Source organism: Rattus norvegicus, chromosome Y, assembly GCF_021556685.1.
Source record: "Rattus norvegicus strain SHRSP/BbbUtx chromosome Y, alternate assembly SHRSP_T2T, whole genome shotgun sequence".
Taxonomy (NCBI): domain Eukaryota; kingdom Metazoa; phylum Chordata; class Mammalia; order Rodentia; family Muridae; genus Rattus; species Rattus norvegicus.
Genome location: NC_141555.1, coordinates 68028017 through 68050812, shown reverse-complemented (window position 1 = coordinate 68050812; position 22796 = coordinate 68028017). Strand labels below are relative to the sequence as shown.

General features: G+C 38.2%; 1 protein-coding gene across 1 annotated transcript; it reads left to right on the top strand.

Annotated features, from left to right (window-relative positions):
- Window positions 1–17954: 17954 nt before the first annotated feature.
- LOC147998084 (Y-linked testis-specific protein 1-like) lies at window positions 17955–18254 on the top strand. The gene has a single exon (XM_087601437.1). The coding sequence runs from the start codon at window positions 17955–17957 to the stop codon at window positions 18252–18254; it is 300 nt and encodes a 99-aa protein (XP_087457563.1).
- The last annotated feature ends 4542 nt before the right edge of the window (window positions 18255–22796 follow it).

The following is a 22796-nucleotide window of genomic DNA, read 5'->3' as shown; positions in this document are numbered from 1 at the left end:
TACAAGACATTTTCATTATTAAGTATTTCTCTTACATAAACCCTAGATTATCTCCCTGTCTTGTCCTGAGTTCTTTCTTCCCATTGCTATTTGAATACTGCCTCATAGGACTTAGTGCAGAACCAAAAATACTGGTATACACGAGGAAGAAATTGATTCTTCTACTCTTTTATAACCCCTTTTTAGATGTATCTTCCTACTCCCTTGAGCTACTTGAATTAATTTGGATCACTGTACTCAATAGTATAGTAATGTAGTACTTGGGCTTTTGAAATTATCTGTCATTATTGCCTTGTCATAGTTTTACAGCTCAGGGTTGGGCCTAGTTACATTTTGGAACTTTAGTCCAAGAAGTTTGTGAACTTGGAAAAAACCTAGACAGCAGCTATCAATACTTTCAAATGGTATTTTAATACATGAGGGCTATAAAAACCTTTAATAAATCATGGAAAAGTAGTCTGAGATTCCTGTTTCTGTAAAGTACTTGAAAAACTTGAAAGGGAGAAAGTCCATGTCCCACTCACTTTTGTCTTCACATAGGGTGCTCTAATGTGCCTTTGGTTTGGGGCCTTTTCTGGTTAGAATGTATAGTTGTTCGTGGTAGTTTGCATTAACGGTTTGATTCTATTAATATACCCTTTTGTTATTGATTTTGTTTTTGTCTTCATCATTCCCATTAGGGCCATGGTTCCCACACTTTGTATAGATAAAAGGTGGGTTCAGCCCAGCTATTATTGTCCTGGGGAACAACCCACAATTTTGGGAACAAATGTTCACAATTATATAGTTGACCAAGGTTTGAAATTCTTCCTTGCCATCACTTTCTTGTAGCAACATAATTGTCTTTTTTTTTTTTTTTTATGGATCTGGGGACTGAACCCAGGGCCTTGTTCTTGCTAGGTAATCGCTCTACCACTGAGCTAAATCCCCAACCCCACAACATAATTGTTTACTTCCACTTCAATTAATTGTATTGACCACCCTATAATACCATTATGTATCTGTGTGTAGGGGGCGAGGGATTCTTTAAATTTTCTGTGGTATGTGGTTTTTTTTTTCCCTAAATTATTTCACACCACCACATGAGCACAGCACACTACCTGGCATTATTGCATTCTGGGATCATTGGGGAAGGGTAGCGTGAAATTCATCACTGTTCTTTGTTTCAGAGATTCTTATTTTTAATAAGTAATCCTTCCTTTTGAAATAGCTAATTAACTCTTGTATTCTCCTTCATATATGGCTGCTGCTGAGAATACATTGCATTTTTCCATTGATAAACAATAACAAAATCCCATAAAGGCACGAACATACATAAAAAGGGAAAAGTATTCACAAAGAAAAAATGCATTTAAAGTGGAAAAAAATATAAGCAAATGAGATCAAAAGTTATAGTCAGAAATTATGAAATTAAAAATTTCACTATAAAATTACAAATATGTAAGGTTAGATAATACAAATATATATTCAAACAAAGAGAAACATTAAATGCAATGTATGCACAAAGAGTGAACTCAAAAATGTAGTATATAAACCAAGATTGGAATGGAGAACTCACTCTTGCTACTGTAGAGGCAAAAATGGAGGAACTACCACTAGGCTTAACCCAGTCTTTATTGCATAGTGACAAACTATCAAGAAAGATGATGTTTCAAAAATACCACATAAATAAATCATCGATAATTTAAGCCAACACAAAAAATAAAATAAAATATGGTAGAGCAGCCCTAGTCCATGGTGATCTGATAGGATGCATAGGATTACTTCAATATTCTGGTATCAATTGAGGCCTGTTATGTGAATGAGTATATGGTCAAATTGGAGAAGTTACAATGAGGTGCATAGGAAAAGGTATATTGTTCTGATTTAGGAAGAAATGTTACCTAAATATCTGTTAAATCCATTTGGAATTTTTAAGTTATTAAAATCACTTTTGTTATTTTAACCATATATGGTTAGTTTCAGTTTCCATAAATTGTCCGTTGATTGAGAGGGCCGAATTAAAGTCTCCAACAATTTATTTTGTGTGGTGCAATATTTGCTTTGAGCTATAGTTATGTTTCTTTTACGAATTTAGATGTCCTTGCATTTGAAACATAGTTGTTCAGAATTGAAAGTTCATCTTAGTATTATTTTTTCTTTGACAAGTATGGTTCACTTCCTTATCATTTTTTATAACTTTTTGTTGAAAGTCAATGTTGTTCAATATTAAAAAGGCTACTCCAGCTTGTTTCTTGGGAACATTTGTTTAGAATTTTTCTCCATCCTTTTACCCTGAGATACTCTGTCTTTGTCTCTCAGGTGTATTTCCTGTATGCAGCAAAATCTTGGATCCTCTTTATGTTTTCAATCTCCTAGTTTACGTCTTTATATTTGGGGAATTGTGTCCATTGATGAAAAGAGATAGTAAATAAAATGGACTGTTGCTTCCTGTTATTTTTTTTGTTACAAATTTAATTACAATTCTGTGGCAGTCATCTTCTGGGTTTGTTGAAAGATTAATTCCCTACTTTTTGCTAAGGTGTAGTTTCCCTCCTTTTCTTGGAAGTTTCCATTTACTGACTTTTGTAGGGTTGGATTTTTGGAAAGATATTGTGTACATTTGGCTTTGTCATGGAATGTCTTGGTTTCTCCATCCATGGTAATTGAAAATTTCACCAGATATCCTAGTCTGAAGATGCAGAAATGAATGCACACATTTATTTTCACCTTGTCTTTGACAAAGGTGCTAAAAACATGAAATGGAAAAAAGACAGAATTTTCAAGAAATTATGGTTCAACTGGATGTCAGCATATAAAAGAATCAATTATGTAAATAAACTCCCGGGGGGGGGGGCAAATGATCATCTTTTTAGACGCTGATAAAAAATTTTAAAAAATCAATATTTCTTCTTGTTAGATGTCTTGGAAAATATTAGGAATACAATGCCCATACTTAAACATAGTAAAAGCAATGTTACAAAAAAAAAAAAAAAAAAAACAGTTGCCAACATCAAACTTACTGGAGAAAAACTTGAAGCAATACCACAAAAATCACGAACTAGAAAAGGTTGCCTAATCTCTACTTACCCCATCAATATAGTACTGGAAATCTTACCCACAAAAATTAGACAAAACCACAAGGGAAAATTGAAAAATTTAGAAAGCAAGAAGTTAAAATATCACGATATTAGAAGATGTGATTGTATATTTTAGTGACCCCAAAAATTCCACCAGGGTATTCCTTCAGCTGATAAACAACTTCAGAAAAGTGGCTCGATGTAAACTTAACTCAAACAAATAAGGAGCATTCTACTTCAAGGATAAAAATTTTGAGGAGAAATTAAGGTAATGACAGCCTTCAAAATAGTCACAAATAATTAAAAATACCTCAGCTTGATTCTAAACAAGCAAGTGAAAGTTCTGTATGACAGGAATTTTAAGTCTCTGAAGAAAAATATTGAAGAAGGTCTCAGAAGTTGGAATAATTTCCCATGCTCATGACTGTGAAGGGTTAATATTGTAAAAATGGCCATCTTCCCAAAAGCAACCGACAGATTCAAGGCAATCATCATCAAATTTCCAACTCAATTCTTCACAGAGTTAGATAGAGCAATTTGAAAATTCAGTTGGAATAACAAGAACCCCAGGAGAGACAAAATGTTCATCAACACTATAAGAACTTCTGGGCCAATCTCTATCGATGACTTCAAGCTGTATTACAGAACAATAATAATAAAAATTGAATGGGAATGGTAAAGAGACAGTCAGGTAGATCAATGTAATAAAATTGAAAGCCCAGATATGAAGGTACACACCTGTGCCACTTGATATTTGACAATGAACCAAATCCATCCAATGGAACTATAAAATTTTCCAAAAACGGTTCTCATTCGACTGTAGGTTAGCATGTAGAAGAATGGAAATCAATCAATTCTTATCACCCTGTACAGAGCTCAAGTCGAAGAGGATCAAGTATCTCCACAAGAAACATATACTCTTAAACTAATAGAAGAAAAAGTGGGGAAATTTACTGAACAGAACACCAATGGCTTTTTCCAAGATCAAGAATTGACAAATTGGACTTCATAAAGCTTTTTTAAGGAATAGGTCAATGGAATTTAGAAAAGGTAACATCAATAGGTTAAGAAAAGGTCAGAACCATTCTTCCATCTGATAGAGGGCTTAAATCAACCTATACAAAGACTCAAGGAGTTAGACTCCAGAATATCAAATAGTCCTTTCAAAAATGGTGAATAGCACTAAAAAAAGAATTCTCTACTGAGGAATATTAACATCCTTAGCCATCAGTTAAATGCAAGTCAACACATTCTGAGGTTACACAGCATACCACTCAGAATAGCTAAGATAAGAAATTCACAACAGATTCTGGCAAGGAGGTGGAGAAAGGGGAACTCTCCTCCATTGTTGGTGAGAATGCAAGCTGGTATAACGATTCTGGAATTCAGTCTGGAATTTTCTCCCAAAGATGGATATAGTACTAACTGAGGATACCACAATCCCATTTCTTTGATATATATCCAAAAGATACTCCAACATATAATAAGGACACATGATGCTACAGGTTGAGAGCAACCTTTCTTTTTTATAATAGCCAGAAGCTGAAAAGGAACCAGATGGCCCTCAACGTAGTAATAGATAAATGAAATATAGTACATTTACACACCTGTGTTCTTCTAACTTATCAAAAACGATGTTTGCATAAAATTCTTAGGATAGACTAGAAATTATCATTCTGTGTGAGGTAACCCAGTCACAAAAGAACACAAATGTTATACATATATTGGAAGTGTGTATCAGCCCATTAGTTTGGAATACATAAGAAAGAATTCACTGGTCATGTTAATCCCAAGCAGGAAGAAGACCAAAATGCATATGTTATATTCCTTCTTAGAAGGGATAAAAAAATATTCATGGGAGGAAATTCAAGGATAAAGAGTTAAGCAGGGATTGAAGAAAGGGTCAACAAGAGACTTCCACATGTGGGGACCTGTCCCATATGCAGTCACACAAACCAGTCACTATTGCTGATGCCACCAAGTCCTTGTTGACAGGAGTCAGATATGGATGTCTCCTGAGAGACTTTGACAGAACCCTACTGATACTGGTGAGGATGATTGTAGCTAAACACTGGATTGAACAAGGGGGTTCAATGAAGTTGTTAGAGAGTATACTTAATGAGCTGAAGGGGTTTGCAAAACCCCAGGACAACAACAATATCAATCAACCAGACCCACCAGAAATTTGAGGGATTAAACCACACACTAGTGAGTACAGATTGAGGTACCCATGAATCCAGTCACATATGTGGCAGAGGATTGCTCTGTCTAACATCACTGGAAGGAAAAGCCCTTAATCCTATGAAGGCTTGTATCCCCGATGTAGGATAATGCCAGAGCATTGAGGTTGAAGTTGATTGGTGGGAATTGGAACAACCGCACAGAAGTCGGTGAGGTATGTTATGGGAGAAAAAGGAAAGGAAATAACATTTCAAATGTAAATACATAAAATATTCAGGAAAAATTATTAAATAAAAATGATATCTTGTCTCATTAAATTAATAATACAGTAATTATCATTTGCCATTTCTGATATTGACACAAATATTAGAGTTTGGTACTAATTTCCTTTAGTCTCTTTTGCTGTCTATATAATATTTCCATTTTGTTATGACTTAGTTAAATAAAAATGTATTTTACAATTTAAAGGAATATAGAATGAAAAACTTATTGACATAATTGGTGACTTCCCTTTATTAAAAGTTGGACAACTCCTAGAAGAAACTTTAATGGATAATATCAAAATAAGTTTATAGGATTTGTTTATCAAATATTTTTTTGTTAATAGCCACAGTCAGGAAATGCTTCTTATATTTATGCATTATGATATTTGATTTCGGGAAAAAACTCAATGATCTTAGATTTTATAATAATGTACATAAGTCATTTATTCTTAAAATTTTTTCACAGAAGGAAGTTATCAATGAATACATATATACAATCTAACACACATTTCTAATATAAATAGACCAAATTAAATATGTATATATTATGGACCAAAGATGACCAATCATGTTTAAAAGGAAGATATAACATTGAATGTACCTACATTTGAAGTTGAGTTGATTCATGATTCCATGTATTTCTTTCTAGACACCTAATTAGATAAATTAGTGTTGGAAAAATCTAAACATGCATTTAGAAGGCTTAATCTTGTATACATATTTAAACAGTGCTTTGAAAAATATACAGAACATATTTTCATATATATACCTAGAATACATTATATATATGTTATATATATATATATATATATAATATATATATATAAAGTTTATATATAAAGTGTATACAAACATTCTCAGTGCCCATAAATTATCATTATCACTAAAGCAATTTCCTGGTCAGATTAGAGTTGAATTATCAAACACGCACATACACACATACACACACACACAGTTACCTAAAATTTAAACATGTTAGCAAATAATATTCATTCAGATAAAACTAATGAAACGGATGAATTAACTTTACAAAATAATGTTCTCCCAAAAGTATGCTTTCTAGCATATAAAATATTGCCTTATGATATGTGGTAAATCTACACAAAGGAACACTACTCAGCTATCAAAAACAATGCCTTTATGTAATTCATAGGCAAAAGGAAGGAACTGGAAAATATCATCCTGAGTGAGGTAACAACCACAGAAAAACACACATGGTATGCACTCCTTGATAAGTGGCTATTAGCCCAAATTATTGAATTACCCTAGATGCATAGTACACATGAAACTCAAGACCGAAGATCAAAATATGAATGCTTCACTCGTTCTTTAAAAGGGGAACAAGAATACCCTTGGCAGGGAATTGGGAGGCAAAGATTAAAACAGAGGCAGGAGGAACACCCATTCAGAGCCTGCCCCACATGTGGCCCATACATATACAGCGACCCAATTAGACAAGATGGATGAAGCAAAGAAGTGCAGGCTGACAGGAACCGGATGTAGCTCTCTCCTGAGAGACACAGCCAGAATACAGGAAATACATAGACGAATGCCAGCAGCAAACCACTGAACTGAGAACAGGACACCGTTGAAGGAATCAGAAAAAGGACTGGAAGAGCTTGAACGAGCTCGAGACCCCATATGAACAACAATGCCAAGCAACCAGAGCTTCCAGGGACTAAGCCACTACCCAAAGACTATACATGGACTGACCCTGAGCTCCAACCTCATAGGTAGCAATGAATATCCTAGTAAGAGGACCAGTGGAAGGTGAAGCCCTTGGTCCGGCTAAGACTGAACCCCCATTGAACGTCATTGTTGGGGTTAGGGCGGTAATGGGGGGAAGATGGGGACAGGAACACCCCCCCAAAACAAGAAAAAAAACATATACATTTAAATGAAAATTCTATACTTACAATTAAACAGAAAATCTAGATTTTTATAAAAAACTAATGAACAATAAATATACTTACCAAAAAAAAAAAAAAAAAAGAAAGAAAAAAAGAAAAAAAAAGAAAAAAAAAAGAAAAAAGAAAAAAAGAAATATGGGCAATTGCATTCTAAACACAACTATGCAATAGTATCTAAAACAAATGTTCTATTTGGATGCAGGAGAAATAAACCTGTTTTCTTTTAGAAACTGATAGCCTGTATATTATTGGTGTGGGACAGTTAATGCTTATTGTTATTTCTTTTTTTTTTTTTTTCTGGAGCTGGGGACTGAACCCAGGGCCTTGCACTTGCTATACAAGCGCTCTACCACTGAGCTAAATCCCCAACCCCTATGCTTAGTGTAATTAATGAGGAGTATTTATGGGTCTTTTTTATTTTGTTGTTGCCACATACTTTTTTCCTTTTCGGATAAATCACTACAGGGTTATTTACCATTTCTGTCCTCTTGTGAATATCCCTTATTTGGAATTCGGTTTCCCATTTTAAGACTACGATTGCTGAATATACATGGCTTCCTGGTGATTAGGCAGTGTAAAGTTTCTCCTCTTGTGTTAATGTGAATGATACATTTGCTCAGTAATAAATTCTAATCTAGTATCTTTATTCTTTGAAAACATGTTGAAAGGTGATCCAAGCCCATTTATATTTTAGAATATCCATTGAAAATTCAGGTGTTAGTCTCATGTGATCAGCTTTACATGTGACTTAGTCTTTTTCCTTCACAGTTTCTGTATTTTTATTTCTCTGTTCAGTTAGGCTTTGATGATGATGATGATTACATTTTTATTATTATTTATTATTATAATTATTATAATTATTGTTATTATCACTTTTACTATAATATATAATATTATATTATTATTATTATTATTATTATTATTATTATTATTATTATTATGTGTCTACTTGATATTTTCTATGATTCTAGTACTTTAAAAGGTATCTCTTTCTGGTTTTGGGAATATTTTTCCCAGAAATCACATACAAATAGTTATGGTAGCTGACTTTATTCTCATGCTTCTCATAGTGTCCTGAACTTATATATCAGGGACCCTGCCTCAGTTGGTTCTGATTGGAAAATAGAGATAATGATAGCCAGTGTCTAGGCAGGGCAGACTGAGCAGGAGTTTCAGGATGCTTGGACAAAGGTCCAGAGAGGAAGAGGGCATGGAGATTCTCCAGGGCAGACTTTCAGGACAGAGAAGCATCTGACATAGAAGAGCATGAGAATAAGCAGACCCAGGAGAGCTTCCCAATGGTGTCCATGGCAAGAAAGATGGGATATAGATTTTAGCAAATAACAACGTGGGAATATCAGTGGGGGATAGTTTAGCCACTTGGAGGATAGAAAGTGGCCTTGCCACTGAGCCATTAAAGGCATGGAAAAATATAAAGGATGTATGTGTGTGGCCTCCATCCATAAGCCCCCTATCCGTATCCTCTTCTGCTGCCCTGTCTTCTTCAAAGGTGTTTCCCCCTCCCCAAAAACATCCCCTTGCTGCCTCCCCAGCATGACATTCTATTTCCTGGAAGGTCCAGCCTTGGCATGACCAAGGGATTCTCACATTGGTATGGAAGTTGGTCATGCTTTGCTACATATGCAGTAGAGCCACCAGTCTGTCCATGTGCAGTCTTAAGGAAGTGCTTTAGTCCCACAGAGATCTGGTTTGTAACCACTGTTGTCCTTACTGGGTTGCAAGGCACTTCAGTTCCTTTAATACTTTCTCTATCTTCTCCAAAGGGGACCCTGTTCTCAGTTTAATGGTGGGCTGGAAGCACGACCCTCGGTATTTGTCATGATCTGGAAGAGCGTCAGTCTCCTCTACACATTCACTTGTTGGGATCAACAATATTGTTTAGATTTGGGGGCTGCATGTATGTAGGCTGGATCCCCAGGTGGTATAGGCCCAGAATGGCTATTCCTTCAATCTCTGTTCTAAACTTAATCTCCATATCATGTCCTATGAATATTTTTGTTTCCCCCTATAAGACAGACCATCCTCATTGGTTCATCCTTCTTCTTGAACTTAAAGCAGTATGTGAATTGTATGTTGTATAATTCAAGGTTTTGGCGTTGTGTGTTTGTGTGTGTGTGTGTGTGTGTGTGTGTGTGTGTGTGTGTGTGTGTACATACATGCATGTGCAGTGTATAATGTAGGGACTAATCCATTTCTCTTCTACCTTATTCATTTAAGCAGCATTTCTCAGTCAAACCCAGAGTTGACCAATATGACTAGTCTTGACAGCTATTTTGCCCTGGGGATCTGCCCTATCTCTACCTCCCTGGACTGGGATTGTATGTGAGCCACAAAGCCTACCCATCATTTACCTGAGACCTGTGATCCATCTCCTCAACTGCTAAGGTTCAAGTCCCGGTGTTGGACCTATCTCCTTTACTTTTTTTTTTTTTCGTCTTGGTCATAATATCAGAACCAGGTTAAGGTATGACTGGCTCACTCAAACAATCACTCAAATCCCTCCACACAAATGTGTCCTAACAAGGAGGAGGAACCTGCTTACTCTTTCTAATGTAAAGTCTTACCTTACCAGGTGAGTTAAAGGATGGGATTATCCTAGTGGGTGATTGTGGATGCTGTTGTTGATGTTGAGGGAGGATGGAAAATGAGGGGCCACAGCTGTGTCACTTATAATAAGAGATACAAAGCTGAGTGTGATAGTGCATACCTATATGCTCAATACTCGGAAAGATCACAAGTTCAAATCCAGTCTGGGCTATATAGTAAGTCCAGAGGAAGCCTGGGCTACATCGTAAATCCAAGGCCAGCCTGGGCCACAGAGTAAGTCCATGGCCAGCCTGGGCTACATAGTAAGTCCAAGGCCAACCTGGGCTACATAGAAAGTCCAAGGTCTGCTTGGCCTACTTACATGAAACTTCTCCAAACAACAACAGTTTTTGTTTTTCTTTTTTGGTTTCTGTCTCTTCTATTTCCTCTACCCTGATACCAGTGCTGTAGTTTGGGGGTGTGAGGGAGAACTTTCGTCATGTCTGATGGTCCAGGATCTCCCTAGCAGCATGGCAAACCAAAGAGTGCAGCAAACAAGTCTGTTTCGATTGTTGAAGAAAAATATGACACAGCTGAAGTGATGTCTGAAGAAATGGCTCTAAGATGGGACGACTCGGGAGACTGGGCTTGGATCTTGTGCTAGTTTCCTCATGATAAAAACAATGATGTTCTCAATCAGAGTCTGTGTTGGGAATACAATGCTGTGCTTCCGTTTCAACACTGCATAATCTCCCTGTGGCATCCCTGGAAATCTTGTCTAATATTAAATAGATTATAGGAGACAAATGTTGAGTATAAACACTGTCATTAAAAAGGGTTTAAATGATGAATTTTTTTTTTTAATTTTTGTCTGTGGTACCAGGTTCAGTGTTCTGCATAAACTCTAAAACACAGCAATTTCTATTTTTTTTTAATTTGTCAAACAGAATAGACCTTATATTTTTCTATCTAGGTCTAATTGAGATGATGAAATGCCATTCTTTGCTTTAAAAAAGAAAACTAGTTGTGTTTAATTTTCTTTTATTTTTTGTTAATTTCTTATTTTTAGTGTTTTGGGGTTCATTTTAACAATTATTTTTTTCATTGAATTAATTATTTTCTTATTTTCTAGTGTAGATAAAAATTTAGGTTACTGGTCTTTGTTTCTAATCTAAGAATTAGTGTTGTATAGAAAGTTTCCTCTTAGCACCGTCATAGTTATATCTTACACATTTTGATAGTATGTTTCCTATCTTCTTCTTTTTTTCTTACTGGTACATAGTTTCATTATTTCTTGACATATGTATTACTTGTGAATATGTAATTTAATATTTCTGGACTGGGAGACTCTTGTTGTCTATTATTGAAGACTTCTATTTTAGTTTTGTTGTATTAGCAGAACACATCCCGAGGGGCTGGTGATGCAGCTCAGTGGACAGAGTGCTCACTTGGCTCTCACACATCTCTGGGCTCCATCTACAGTACCTCATAAGCCTGGTGTGGTGGTACATGCCCATACTCCCATTACTAGGAGAATCAGGAGTTAAAAATCATCCTTGTGTTCATTGTGTGTTTGAGGCCAGCCTGGGCTTCATGAAACCTGTATAAACAAATATGTCCAACAAGACATCTTTTCTTATGCATTTGCCACACTTTGTTCTGTGGTTTCTGAGTGTCTAAAAAGTCCAGGGGTACTTGAAGGAAAAGAAAATCCTGGTGGTACTATGGACTGTCAGTCAGAGACATTGGCTGGTGAAGCCATCTCATCCTAGCTGGTTTTCTGTCTGCTTCTGTTGCTGATGTGCTGATCCGTGTCCACAGTTTTACTCATACTCTCCCTGCTTCCTTTTTAACTGTACCCGTTCTTGCTTCCTGCTGAGGCTGTGATGGAGTAGTGACACAAAGAATTGGGGTCTCCTTCCAGCCTATTGATTCTCTCAACAATAATTTCTTTCTCTGTATAAATAGTTTCTCTGTTGCCTACATTATCAGAAATAAATATAACACTCTTTTCTGTTTTATTTTGACACTGGATTTCATTATGTAGGTAGGGCTGGCCTGAAACTCACTGTATAAACCAGGTAGGCATTAAACTCACATATATCAGCTTGCTTCTGATTGCTGGGATTAAAGGGACATACCTGGCTCCTTCTTTTTTTATTTTGTTTTTTTATATTTATCTCTATGGGTGTATGTGTGTGTGTTTGTGTGTGTGTGTGTGTGTGTGTGTGTGTGTGTGTGTGTTTTGACCAAAGAGTCCTTCAGATCCTCTGAACCATGATCCTCTGTAAGAACAACCAGTGTTCCTATGCAGTAGGCAATCTCCCCAACCCGATCTGCCTGTTTTGGAAGTTTCTCATTGACGACGCTTGAATCCTGACTTTAAAATCCTTGCTGACAATTCTGACAATGGTTTTCTCTTGGTGCCACCACCAGGGAACTGGTTTATCACCTCTGCTTTTCATTTAGGGGGATGGTCATGGTGTGACCAGATTTCCATTTTGACATCATTTGTCTAAGATATCCTTATACTGTGGGTACAGTGGCTGTTTATCCTTCATAACCTTTTGGTGGTTTGGTTTTTCTGTATTTGCCTAATTGAATAAAAGGGATTGTACCTCCAGTTCATACCAACAGGCATATTTTAGAGGGGTCAGGAAGAGTGGTTCTCAACCTTCGTAACATAACCTTTAAATACAGATACACCAATTATAAAATTATTTCATTGCTACTTCATAACTTTAATTTTGCTATAGTTATGAATTATAATGTAAATGTCTGGAATACAGGATATATGATATGTGACTCCTGTGCAAGGGTGATTTGAGCTCCCAAAGTGGTCTCAATCCAAGGGTTAAGAACCACTAATCTGGACTTAGTTGGATGCCCTTATTGACGTAGATGGGTTGCCCAGTGTTGCCGGGGAGAAGTCTTCATCTCTGGAAGGCTAAGGAATTTCCAAGATCAGGCTTTTTCCTGGGTCCCTCTGTAATAGTGGACACACTCTTGATGGTTACTGACATATCAACTGACTCCAGGCAGTTTTCTTTTACATCCTCAAAGATGAGGATTATAAAAATAGTTCTGCTAGACAAAAGCAGTGGCTGAATCTATCCCTAGTGATCTTTCCTCTTACCTAATGGCTCTTTGTCCAAACAAGGCCAACAGTAGGTGTCTGAGTCCCTTCTAAGCTGCACCTTTCCAATCTACACTCTTCCTCTGTGCTGTTTCTTTCATTAAGAGCACACACACTAACCTTGATCCCATCTTGTCTTCAGTCAGCACTAACAACCTACTCCTCTCTGCCAGCTATGCTTTCACATATGACCCATCTGCTCACATTTCTGAGGCACGTTTAGGCTTCTGTGGACATACAGAATGGCACTGATTGGCTAGTCTATAATGATACAGATTCTGTATGATTCTGATTCAGAAGCCTGCAAATCCAAGATGAAGAGACCATTGGCAGAGGAAGGAGTTCTTGTGGGTGTTGTCACCACAGAAGGGATCCAATGGGCTAGGATAAAAGAGACGGAGCCAAACTCCCTTTCATAATTTAACCTTTTTCCACAATAGCATCATTAATGAATTTTTATTTGTAGATTGCATCCCTATTTATCTAATCAATTCTTCACAACTTCATTCCCACTGGGGATTGATCTCCAGAAAATTACTTATGGGCAATTACATTCAAACCAGAGATGACGGTGAATATTTGGAAATCTATAGTGGGGGTGGGCAATATTTTTCCCACGTGGTGTACCCTTAAGATTTCTAACTACCTCCTTCCCCACGGTAGCCTCACTCTATGACGTGAATTCTGGGTTATTAATGAGGTACAGACACCAAAGTTCATTGCCATATCCTGTCACCAGTATCAAGCTCGAAACAGCAAGAGCCACCTGTGGGAAGGAAAATATGAATAAACTTTACAGTATCTCTAAACTATAAACCCCCAATTTAATCAAAACATTGTTTTAGACTCAGCTCTCTTATATCGATGTTCTTTAAATGTACAAGTCAGTGGGATTGCTTGTGACTCCTTGTACAGGTTTATACTGTACATTAGACATCTTCATCCTCACAACTCACCTCCATTTCCACCTGCACAGACTCACACTCACATACACACACACATACACACACCCTGCTGCTCCCCTTCCTCTTCCTAAATGCCCCCTTTCACTTAATATCCCTTATTAAAATCTAAATTTCACAATCGTCTGTTTGAGTCTGGCTTGTTTCACTTAACATTTTGTATTTTACAGTTCCATCCGTTTTTCTGAGAACAAAACCCTTTGTTCTTACTCATAGATGAAAGTCACATTTAAGTATATCACATTTTTTAAGCCATTCATCCAGTGATCAACAGCTAAGTTTATTCCAATGGCTTGTCTATTGCACACAGTGTGGCAATCAGAATGGGTGTGCAGGGGTCCTGGTTAGTTTTTATTGTCAGTTTGACTCAACCTGGGAAGAAGAAGCCTCAGCTGAAGAATTGCCTCCATCAGATTGGCCTTTGGCCACATCTGTAAGGAATTTTTTTTTTTTTTGATGGTTGATGTGGAAGTGTCTAGCCCACTATGGGTAGTGTCATCCCCTATGATGGTGGTCCTGGGCTGTATGAGAAGGAGAGAAAGCTGAGTAGGTCATGGATAGCAATCCAGTACCCAGCATTTATAAGTAGTCTCTGCTTCCTTTCCTGCCTCTAGAGTCCTGCCTGAGTTCCTGCCCCAACTTCGCTCAGTAACAGACTGGTACCTAGAAGCCTAGAGTGAGAAAACTTTCCTCCTCAAGTTGATGGCTATGATTAGATTATTTTTCTTGTTGCCTACTTGTTCTTCCCTTTTTTGAAAGTTGTCTCAGTTTATTGTTCTTAGAAAGATGATATCACATGTTTTCTCATGGGTTCTCTGTCTCTCACTGAGTCTCTCTCTGTCTCTGCCTCTGCCTCTCTCTGTATTTGTGTGTTTGAGTGTTTATATGTGTATGTTTGTGTGTGTGTTTGTGTGTGCATATGTGTGTGTTTGTGTATGTATGTGTGTGTGTTTGTGTTTATATGAGTGTTTCTGTGTGTATATGCGTGTGTGTGTGTATGTATGTGTGTGTGTGTGTGTGTGTGTGTGCTTTCGAGGTGTAAAAAAAATCCCCAAGGCTGTAAATCTCAGCGGGTAAAGAAGGAAGATGAAGGGGAGAAAAGGGGGAAAAAAACATGTCATTTGAGTTAACCCCACATTGAGGTCAGCCACATAGTGGACCAACCGTCACATAATGGCAGAGTAGTCATAAGGGCAGAGAGAGAGTAAAGTTCAAAGTGTGAAGGAAAATGTGCTTAAAACTAAGATAGAAGGGAGAAAAAGCAGATGGTACACTAAGAAAAGTGGACAGATTTTAATAAGCTGCCATAAGTTGTTAAGCTCTAAGTACATTTAAAAAAATTATAATGTTAAAGTGGAAGGGAATTATTGGGAAGAGGTAAGGGATGGTCAGACTGTAATGGGGACAGGGGAGTGTTCTGAAAAGAATCCTTTTGAAATTCTGAAGAACTATGTGACACAAACAATTAAAGTGCCCTGTAATTTACAGGTAAATTCCATACTTACCTGCATCCAGTATTCTGTCTACCCATATTTCAAAACCAAAATTACCTCATCTATTTCATCCTGTTTTACTGCATTTGATCTAATAAATTCCTTGTAACCAGAAGTGCTGGTAAATCATAAAGACATTTAAAATATGACTGGTCGATATCGGGTTTGTCATCAGTTTATCCTGAATTTGGAAGCACGTCCAGGAGATAATTTTTTCTCGTTCTTTGCAAAAAATCCATAATTCATGATTGCCATTGACTTTAAAACACGGTATTTAATCCTGTCAAATTCCAGCTTTGTTTGAATAAAAATGGCCCTCCTCTAATTGTGGGTTTTGATAAAGCTAATTTTGGTGTGCTATCCAGTGGGCTGTCTTGGAGAGCCTAGCAATATTTGTGATATGGAGAATGACTTAAAGATAACCAAAGAAAAGATAGGAGTTGGGAAAATAACCATCAAGGATGTTGGTGACTCAGAAACCAAATTCTTTTTTAGAAAATAAAAATGCATGAAAAGAGCTACTTGGGCAGAATATTTGGGTGGGGACTTTATTTTGGGTCACAAGGAGGCTACATGAGAAGCTAAAACCTAGATCCTGGAAGTTTCTAAGGGTAACTAGGGAAGGAACTGGACTGAGGGCTTCTATGACATAAGAAGAGCCTGGATGATGTCACAGAGCACTGAGCGGAGGTTGCGCATCTCTTCCACTTGGAGGCATTAGACTACCTTGAAGGTGGGTTCACTACCTTCGCAGTGGTGTGTGAAAGCCAGTTCAGCTCCTGAACCCCACAATTGTTCATCAGCCTTTTGGTGCCTGACCAGTTTCAGAAGACAGAATCTTAACGACTAGGACATTTTCTTCGGTAAATACGTTTATGAAGATAACTGGGACCCTTGTAGCCCAGAAAGCTAAAAGTTTGCCCTCGTTCATCAATTAACCTTATGTTTTAATGTCTTCCACGTTTGAGAGCTAGGCGGATGGTCTAGGCTAGTCAGTCTCCGGAGTTCATTATACTTTGCTAACAATATCTAATTCATAATTCTACTAAAATGCCAAAGCTTCTCTTTCTCCCTGTGCATTTTAGGAGATAATATTCCTTTGTTTTTTTTTTGTTTGTTTGTTTGTTTGTTTGTTTTTTTATATTTTTTTTCAGAGGTGAGGACCTAACCCAGGTCCTTGTGCTTGCTAGTGAACTGCTCTACCACTGAGTTATCCCAAACCCAGTAGATATTATTTCTAAATGGCTGTTGTTGCCTACACAAAAGACTCTTGTTGCGTTCGAAGATCCAACAGCATCACGGAATAAATCTGGGGCTGGGTCAGGATGCACAGTACCGAAAGCCAGTGGACTGGTGTGCTTTGTCTCTGGGCAGATACTTGTGGATGTTTTCACATTGCTCATAGTTAGAGGGTAGAAGAGGGGTGTGGCCACCCTTCTGGCTCCTTTGCTATCCTTTCTCTGTTCTGCTTGCTTAAAGTGGGGACAGGGATACTTAATCCCACACTGACCTAGCCATTTAAAGAGATGTTCCTCAGCAGAAGAAAAGTGCCTCGGCCTGAAGAAATGTGTCTGAATATGTTATTCTGAGCTGTAGAGAACCATTTTTTCATTTTCCTATGAACTTTAGATTTTGATTTTTGAGACAGGGTTTTTCTGTGGGTAGCTTTGGCTATCCTGGAACTAATTCTGTAGACCAGGCTGCCCTTGATCTCACAGAGGTCTGCCTCCCTCTGCTTCTTGAGTGCTGGAACTAAAGGTGTGCTCCACCATTGCCCAGCCCTCCTATGAACATCTGATTATGACAGAATTAGATTCAGATGCTCAAACCCGTTTACCATCGCCTTCCTCACCTGCTCCAAAGTTCTCTTAGACAAGAGCCTTGATCAAGCGCCCTCCCCCACCCCACCCCCATTGTTCTTGCAGGCACTCATATGACAGAGGCAACACCATTGTGTCTGCTTTAAGCAGGTCAGCTCTTCAAACCCAAGCCATGGGCAAGTATGAAGCCTGAACACAGAACTATAGCCACAAGACATTGGACCAGGAGTGCCGTGGCCTACTACACTAGGTCTGCAGCCAAGAAGAAGATGTCTCTGAGGAGGATGAGCACACCATCATTCCAGAAGCGGAGGAGGAGGAGGCCTTCTCCCCAGGCCCTGGGGAACATTGTGGGCTGCAGAATTTCTCACGGATGGAAGGAAGGTGATGAGCCATCACCCAGGGGAAGGCCATAGTTCTAGATCAAGTGTCAACAAATCCCTCTCTCTATCTGGTCAAGTATGATGGAATTGATTGTGTCTACGGACTGGCACTTAATAGCGATGAGAGGATTTTAAAGCTTAAGGTCTTGACTCACAAAGTAGTGTTTCCTCAAGTGAAAGACGCCCATCTCTCAAGTGACATGGTTGGCCGAGCTGCGGAGCATAAATTTGAGGGCAAACATGGCTCTAAGGACAACTGGAGGGGGGTGGATCTAGCCCAGGTGCCGATCATGAAGGACTGGTTTTACATCACCTACGAGAAAGATCCAGTCCTATACATCTACCATCTCCTTGATGATTACACAGAAGGTAACCTCCGTATCATTCCAGAGATTACTCCAGCAGAGGTGAAGTCAGACATTGACAGAAACATCTTAACCGGTCAATGTGTGCAGTTCACCAGTAGCGATGGGTCCAAAAAGATGGGAAAAGTTATTTAACAAGTACTAGGCAAGCCTTCCGTGTACTTCATCAAGTTTGATGGCGATGTCCACATCTATGTCTATAATCTGATTGAAAAGATCCGTTAAGGTGAAATTCACAAAGTTTGGGGGACATAGATGGGTAATTTATAGAATTGGGGGGAAAATGTTTGTTTTTCTGTGTTTCAGATACCCAAGGGCCTTTGACAACCCCAGTATCTTTTCCAGTGGAATTTGTATTTGCTCTAAAAATTAAAATGTGCGATGTGACGTTCTGTGTGTGAACACTTTGGTGGAGGAGACTGACTGTGGTGGATGGAACATTGAGAGGAAGCCAGAAAGGTCAAGGTAAGTCTAATGTCACATAGGCTAAAACAAACAGGACTGAGCTGGTCTGGTCTTTAGGGAGAGGAAAGAACTGGAGATGAGGATTAGAGGAGCAGGGATGGCACGGGGGAAAAAAAAAGATGGATGTTTAGGAAGCAGTGGAGGGGGGCCAGAAATAGATAGACTCTCAGAGGTGAAGTTTGAGGGAGAAACAGACCGTTGGGGAAAGAGGGGCAGATAACAGGGAGGTGGTCTTGGAACTCAAGGGAAAACCCAATAAACTGATCCAAGCAGACTCAGAATCAGAGAAGATTGGGGATTCTTTGACTAACAAAACTTAATGAAACCTGTTTTTCATCTGTAGAAGTATTATTTTTAATAATGCGTGTAGGGGCAGGGCATTAATACAGGAGACAACAGAGACAAGAATAGTCAGGTCACCTGGAGCTGAAATTAAAGGTGGTTGGGAGCCATTAGACATGAGCTCAAAGAAAAAAATCCAAGTTCTCTTTCAAAGAGGAAGAGCTCTTAATCAATTGCTTTTCTCTCCAGGCCCCTAAAGTCATCTTTTCAAATAAATCCAAACTTCACATGCAGAGAAGAGACCAGGATGAGGGTAAGAAAGATTAAATTGATGGTGATGTGGAAGAAAGACTAAAGAACACATGAGGGAGTAGAGGATGCTGAGGGACGAAGGAATTCCAAGATGGAGTTCTCAAAAAGTGAAGCAGGAGGCCCAGGAAGAACAGAGTGGGTCTAGAATGAGATGAACTTGGACCACATCCATATTGGTCTCTTTGGTTCCTTAAACAACAGCCAAGCCATCAATACAGAAGGTGGATGTGAGGTGGAGGCTTACCCGGAGGACATTTTGATGAGGATAACTAAAGATAAGTGAATGCCAAACTAAGTTTATATCTATCGATTCCTGAAAGTATCATGAAGCCCATTATTTTGTATGATCAGTAAAAAGTAATTTAAAAAAGAACATGAGGATGCCGTGAGTTTATGTCAGGTGTTACGTGGTTTCTGTGTTTAGCTTCCCTGAGCACTGTTAGACTCTGTTGTATCCTGTAATATTTCAATGCCCCTAGATGACCACACAGAGCTCCTGCACTGGCTATTCTTGCCTGGCTCTCCTTCGTCTGGATGGCTTCCTACACAACTGTAGGCCCTTTTATCTTATCTAGCCTCAGAAAGTTCCCGTCTTTTACTCACATGTAAGCTTATCCTCAGAAAACTCTTGACGGTGACTCCAATGCAGAGGTGCTGCATTGAGCTCTTTCATAGGCCATTTGCCATGACTTTAAAATCCTTTGTGGTTCCTGACCATGGAGCTCTCTCCTCCTGAGAAGACCCTGTGCACTCCATGGTGTCTTTCTGAGCCACATCTACACTCCAAGTGTTTCTATGGAGGCAACCTTATCTTGGACTCATTCATTGCTGTTTCTTCTCTCAAGAATAAGTTTCTCACTACAGGACTTGTAAATACTTTCTATCGTTGATTAATTCTGCTATTTGGGAGTTTTTATACTGGCTGGTTGTCTGACGGTGTCATTGCTGCGAAAAGACAACATGACCAAGGCAACTTATAAGGGACAATATTTTTTTGAGGGGTGGTGCTTTTTTTGCAGAGCTGGGGACTGAACCCAGGGCCTTGCACCTCCTAGGCAGGAGCTCTACCACTGAGCTAAATCCCCAACCCCAAGGGACAACATTTAATTAGGGCAGGCTTTCAGGTTCAGAAGTTCAGTCTATTTTCATAATCATGAAATCTATTTTCAGGAATCATGTAAGCGTCTAGGCAGTCATGGTGTTGGAGAAGAAGCATATCACCCCCACTGTGATATGCTTCCTCCAACAATGCCACACTTACTCCAACAAGGTGTCACACTTCCCATGGGACAATCACATTCAAACCACCACCCTGATTTTATGCCAACTTGACACAAGCTAGAGTCATCAGAGTAGAGGGTGCCTCGTTTGAGAATATGCCTCCACAAGATCCAAGTGTAAGGCATTTTCTTAGTGATTGGTGGAGGAGGGCCCAGCCCAATGTGAGCGGCACCATTCCTAGGCTGGTGGTCCTGGGTTCTATAGGAAAGCAAGCTAATCCAGACATGAGAGGAAGACAGTAAGCAGTGCCACTCCATAGCAAATGCCTCAGTTCCTGCCTCCAGAATCCTGTCCTGTTTTGAGTTCCTGTCCCAACTTCCTTTCGTGATGAGCAGCAATGTAGAAGTGTAAGCTGAATAAACCTTTTCCTCCCTAACTTGCTCTTTTGGTCACAATGTTACCTTACAACAATAGGAACCCTAAGTCTTAAGACAATTTCTTATATAAACAGTGTTTCTAGTAGAGCCACAGGCTCTTACCTAATAACCACAAATAGAAAGTTATAGACAGTTTGTTTTAATTTGAAGGTAAAACTTGCTCATATACTGATAATGTATAATAATGTATATAATGTATAAATATGCTCTATTTGTCTTGGTTATGGACTATTGGCTTTCAAGTTATTAGATATGGTTATAAGGGTATAATATTGGTAACAAAAAGTTGACATAAAGCTGGTAATCTGGATGGAGTCATTCTAGATAGCGTGTGACATGGGCCAACCTAGAGAGACAGGTCTAAATTGAGGTAATGTTTTTATGGAATTCTTATTCTAGGAACCAGGCTTCTAAAAGAATTTAGGACATTGTCTCTTTGTAGAGGTATTGGAGACCACACCATCTTGCGTTCATATATAAGAATTGGCAGTCAAACTTTTTATCTGTATTTTAATGCTAATTCCACTGCCCCAAGAACAGTTGCCTAGTGAGTTTTCCTTTCCAAAGTTGTGGTTTACCCTAAAGCTATCGGTATTCTTATGCTAATTACCACTGCCCTAAGGACAGCTGCCTAGTCATGTACTCAGAACTCAGGTGACCTCGTGGCTGTGTTCTGGTGTTACAAAGAGAACTTAAAGATTATGATTAGGATTGCCAGTGTTACATTGACTAACTCAAACTTATTTTTAATTAAGGAAAAATCATACAGGTAGAGATTGTTACAAGATTTACGAAGGATTGATGAGGTTTTGTAACTTGTGAGAACATTACAGCCATTTTACTTACTCCAACTGCCATTTCAGGATAGATTTAGAGGATTGCTAACAGCCTCATATTAGGTAATTTTGTTGCTTCTTCAGTGTAAGAAGTTAGAACTTAAATCTTTCAATGTATATGGAAATTTTTACTACAAACATTTGCTCTCAAAATGAGCTTTAATATTTGGGGAGTAGCTGTTGCAATACTCCAGAAAAGAATATTTGAAGCTAATTTGAAGCTTCTAAGGATATGTTAATTGGCTAAGTACCTCACCTTACCAGAGGAGTTAGGTCTTTCTTATGCACATTGGAGATAAAGCTTCAGCTGTGTTAATAGAGAGTTGTGGACTGGAGTCATGGAAGTATTTTGAAAAGAAACCTGGTAAAACATATCTTATTCCAAACAACAGTTAATTGGTTATTACAAAATACTGATATTTGACCTATTACATATACAAATTTTTCAGACAAAATTGATAATTTTACTCTTTGCATGCTTTTGTATTTCCTGTAAACAAAATTACATGCTGTAGCCACTGTTTTTAAATGTTAAAAAATCAAGCTTGCAATTCATATACTGATAGCCAATGTGTGGCTTGTGGTTTACAATTGATTAAAAGGTTTTATCTTTTTAGATACTAGTAGCCCTCAAATTTTACAATTACTTAATGCTTTATTAGAGGCAGGTTTTCTACATAAAATCAGTGAGTGATGATTTCAGTGTGAATTGTTTGTCAATTCACTGTCCTTTCAATGCTCTGGCTAAGACAACTAAACAAAACCATAGACCCAGCTCCTTGAAAATGGTAATGGAGTTGATAACACACCCTCAGGAAAAGAGGAAGACTCCACTTGCTTACTTTCAAAGCCCAGCCTCACCCTGACAGCTCAGGGATTTCTAGTAAGACTGAATATGGACAATATTTACAAGATTTGACATTTCTAATTAATGCTTATATTTAGGTAAATAAAGTTTGTGAGGTGCTAGAGAAATGGCTTAGTGGTTAAGAGCACAAAATACTGTTCCTTTATAGGACATTTAAGAACTCAAACAGGATTGCCTGGGCTCTTTAGCAAGGGAGGACTAGATACCAGACAGATTATAGTCCTTACATAAGAACAATTAGTGAAAAAAATCTCAT